The sequence below is a fragment of the Cannabis sativa genome, chromosome 5 (genome assembly GCF_029168945.1).
Source record: "Cannabis sativa cultivar Pink pepper isolate KNU-18-1 chromosome 5, ASM2916894v1, whole genome shotgun sequence".
NCBI classification, from domain to species: domain Eukaryota; kingdom Viridiplantae; phylum Streptophyta; class Magnoliopsida; order Rosales; family Cannabaceae; genus Cannabis; species Cannabis sativa.
The window spans coordinates 35,161,444-35,164,880 of NC_083605.1; the positions used below are offsets into that span (position 1 = coordinate 35,161,444).

The 3,437-nt window shown below is 34.0% G+C and overlaps 1 protein-coding gene across 1 annotated transcript; it reads left to right on the forward strand.

Annotated features, from left to right (window-relative positions):
• Positions 1–618: 618 nt before the first annotated feature.
• Positions 619–3,134, forward strand: LOC115716981 (pentatricopeptide repeat-containing protein At3g04760, chloroplastic). Its single transcript, XM_030645906.2, has 3 exons — positions 619–880; positions 990–1,039; positions 1,172–3,134. The coding sequence occupies exon 3, from the start codon at positions 1,317–1,319 to the stop codon at positions 3,102–3,104; it is 1,788 nt and encodes a 595-aa protein (XP_030501766.2). The 5' UTR covers positions 619–880; positions 990–1,039; positions 1,172–1,316; the 3' UTR covers positions 3,105–3,134.
• Positions 3,135–3,437: the final 303 nt, after the last annotated feature.

The following is a 3,437-nucleotide window of genomic DNA, read 5'->3' on the forward strand; positions in this document are numbered from 1 at the left end:
TTTTTGTTTAATATAAAATGTGTAAGATATTGATATTGTATTTCTAAAAGGAATTATTTATAAATAGTTTTATGGAATTTTAAATATTTTTATAATTTTTTTGATTTTATTTTAAAAAATACGATTTTTTATGTTATATTTTTTGTTAATTTATTATTTAATTTTTATTATATGTATGTTATTTTTTGTTATTATTTTAATATTATTTAAAAATTATTTTTATATTATTTTTATTAGTTTTTTTCTGAGTTGTTTTTCGTACTATTTATATAAAAAACTGTACAAAAATATAATTTATTTACAAAAAATAAAATAAAATAATATCTTATATAATTATCTCTTTATAAAATTACTAATTTGCTAAACACTACAAGTTATATTGAATTCCAAATTAAGCCGTCTCCTTTATTTATTTATTTTGATGTACATATCATCAGATAGATATAAAAAATTATATAAATGTTATAATTTTATATATTTATGTCTAATATTGTTTTAACATATGATTTTTTTGATAATATATTACCAAGAAAAGATATAATTTTAGATTTATAATTGAAAAATCAAATTTTGTTATAAATAAGTTTTAATTTAAAGAATATAAAATGTTTTTGTGTTAGAATTATTATCCTATCCTTTACTACTAGATATCCATCCAATATCATATCCTTATCTGAGACTGACTGAGACTGAGAGGAGACTCTGTCACTGCCGTGCCTCATTCAAATGTTCAATTTTTGGGTGAAAACTTAAAGTTGTGAACTCTGCAGCTCCTTCTCCGGTGGAGCACTGCCGTCGCATCTACTTTAATTCATTCCATGGGACGAAGAGCTTCTCTTCTCCTCCTTCAATGCATTGTGTTAACCTGGGTCGGTCCAAGGTATTATTTTTCAACTTTTTCTCTGTTTAAAATGGTGTCTTGATTTCTAATTCCATTTGTTTTATTTTTTATTCCTGACCTTCTTGCTCTGTTCTGTTTCTCTTCTCAGAATATCTCATTTCATTTACTTCTCAATTCTCTCTCAACTTCAAGGATGAGGTGGGTGGTGGTCATAATTCTTTCTAGTTTTGTTGATGTTTTTTGGTGATGCTAAAGGTCTTCTCTGTGTGATGTTTATGTTTGAACTCTGAAAGATTGTCACCTTTTGTAGTTTCTGTTGACTTTGTGCAGATTGTGAATTTCATTCTTAGGCTGGAGTTAGAGGTTAATCAATGGTTCAGCTTTGAGGCCATGCCATTTCCCTTCTATTAGTGTATGCTCTACCACTCTTTTGTAGTTCTTTTCGGTGTTTATTTACTTAAAAGTAGGTGGAGAAATGGGGTATACAATTACCCAACATAGTTTTATGATTGGTGGTCATAGTCTTCATAGATTTTCCAAACAAGATGGTCTGTGTTGTGGCACTGGCCGCAGCTCTAGTATTAAAGAATGTGCAGTTTACATAAATTGCTTCAGCTCAAGTAGAGACTTCAGCAGAAAACCATTTAGGTCTCCTAAGGTTTCTATTGAAACAACAAGAGGAGGAGGACCCCTTTTGCACCGTTATGGATATAAAGAAATTCATCTTTTGAAAGTTCTTAATAGAGCTTGCAGAGCAGGGAAGTACAAGGAGGCCCTTTACTTTCTCCAATTAATGGTTACTAAGGGTTTTAAGCCTGATGTTATCCTTTGTACAAAAGTGATGAGAGGGTTCTTCAGTTCTAGGGATGTTCAGAATGCTGTCCGGGTTATGGAGATTTTGGAAAAACATGGGGAGCCTGATTTGTTTTCTTATAATGCCATGATCAGCGGGTTTTGTAAGGCGAATAGGATTGAATTAGCCAATAGAGTGCTTGACAGAATGCGGGCTCAAGGCTTTTCTCCTGATACTATTACTTACAATATAATGATTGGGAGTCTATGTAGTAGGGGGAGGCTTGAGTTGGCGTTTAATGTTTTGGATGAGTTGTTGAAAGATAAATGTGCCCCTTCTGTGATCACTTACACCATTTTAATTGAGGCAACCATTAGTGAAGGTGGTATTGACAAAGCTATGGAGCTTTTGGATGAGATGTTGTCAAGAGGGCTTCTTCCTGATATGTGTACTTTTAATGCTATAATCAGGGGAATGTGCAGAGAAGGAATGGTGGATAGAGCTTTTGAGTTTGTTAGGAGCTTAGAAGCCAAGGGTTGTAGTCCAGATGTGATATCTTATAACATCTTGTTAAGGGCACTCTTGAATCATGGGAAATGGAATGATGGAGAGAAGTTATTGAGTGATATGGTTTCAAGAGGATGCGAGCCAAATGTGGTGACTTACAGCATTTTGATTAGCACACTTTGTAAAGATGGGAAGGTTGAAGATGCCGTGAATGTACTCAAGGCTATGAAGGAAAAGGGGATAACCCCAGATGCTTATAGTTATGATCCATTGATATCTGCTTTCTGCAAAGATGGAAGGTTAGATTTGGCAATAGAATTCATGGACTACATGATCTCTGATGGTAGCTTGCCGGATATAGTAAACTACAACACAATCTTGTCCGCATTCTGTAAAAATGGGAACCCTGAGCAGGCTTTAGACATCTTTCACAAGCTTGGGGAAGTGGGGTGTCCTCCAAATGTCAGCTCATACAACACAATGTTCAGTGCTTTGTGGAACTGTGGGGAAAGAATTAAGGCTTTGGAGATGATATCAGAGATGGTTAGCAAAGGGATTGATCCTGATGAAATCACTTATAACTCACTCATATCTTGCTTGTGCAGAGATGGGTTGGTAAATGAGGCAATTGGACTGTTATTAGACATGGACAGTGGTGGTTTCCGGCCATCTGTTATCAGTTATAATATTGTTCTTCTTGGATTGTGCAAAGCACGTAGAATTGATGATGCCATCGAGTTTTTCACAACAATGGTTGGGAAAGGGTGCCAGCCAAATGAAACAACTTTGATTCTCTTAGTTGAAGGAATCGGATTCTCAGGGTGGCGAGTTGAAGCCATGGGGCTCGCCAACTCCCTTCTCAAGCTAGAAGCAATATCAGAACATTCCTTTAAACGTTTGAATAAGATCTTTCCTATGCTTGATGTTTATAAAGAACTTACTTTGTCAGAAATTAAGAATTAGTTTAGAATGAAGATTACATTTCACTATTTATTCTCTTTTCCTGTTCTTTTTATCTTCTTCAGATTATGATCTTTATTTGGCTATTTTTAAATTGTTTGTATATTGAAGACATTGCCTTGATTTTAGTGGGGCAGCTACCAAAACTATCATTGTGGTGAAGCAGAAAAAGAGAAATCTACAGAAAGAGATAATTATTCAGCCAGTGATAGATGCTAGGCATGAACACTTCTTACGCATAAAATGTTAATTGGTTAGACCACACATTTTATTACGAGTGGAACCACTGGATTGATATCATTGATACAATTTTGTACATAAATTGAGTGTAAAATG

Excerpts from the sequence above, each read along its gene's own strand:
- LOC115716981 (XM_030645906.2), top strand. The coding sequence starts at position 1,317 with ATGGGGTATACAATTACCCAACATAGTTTTATGATTGGTGGTCATAGT.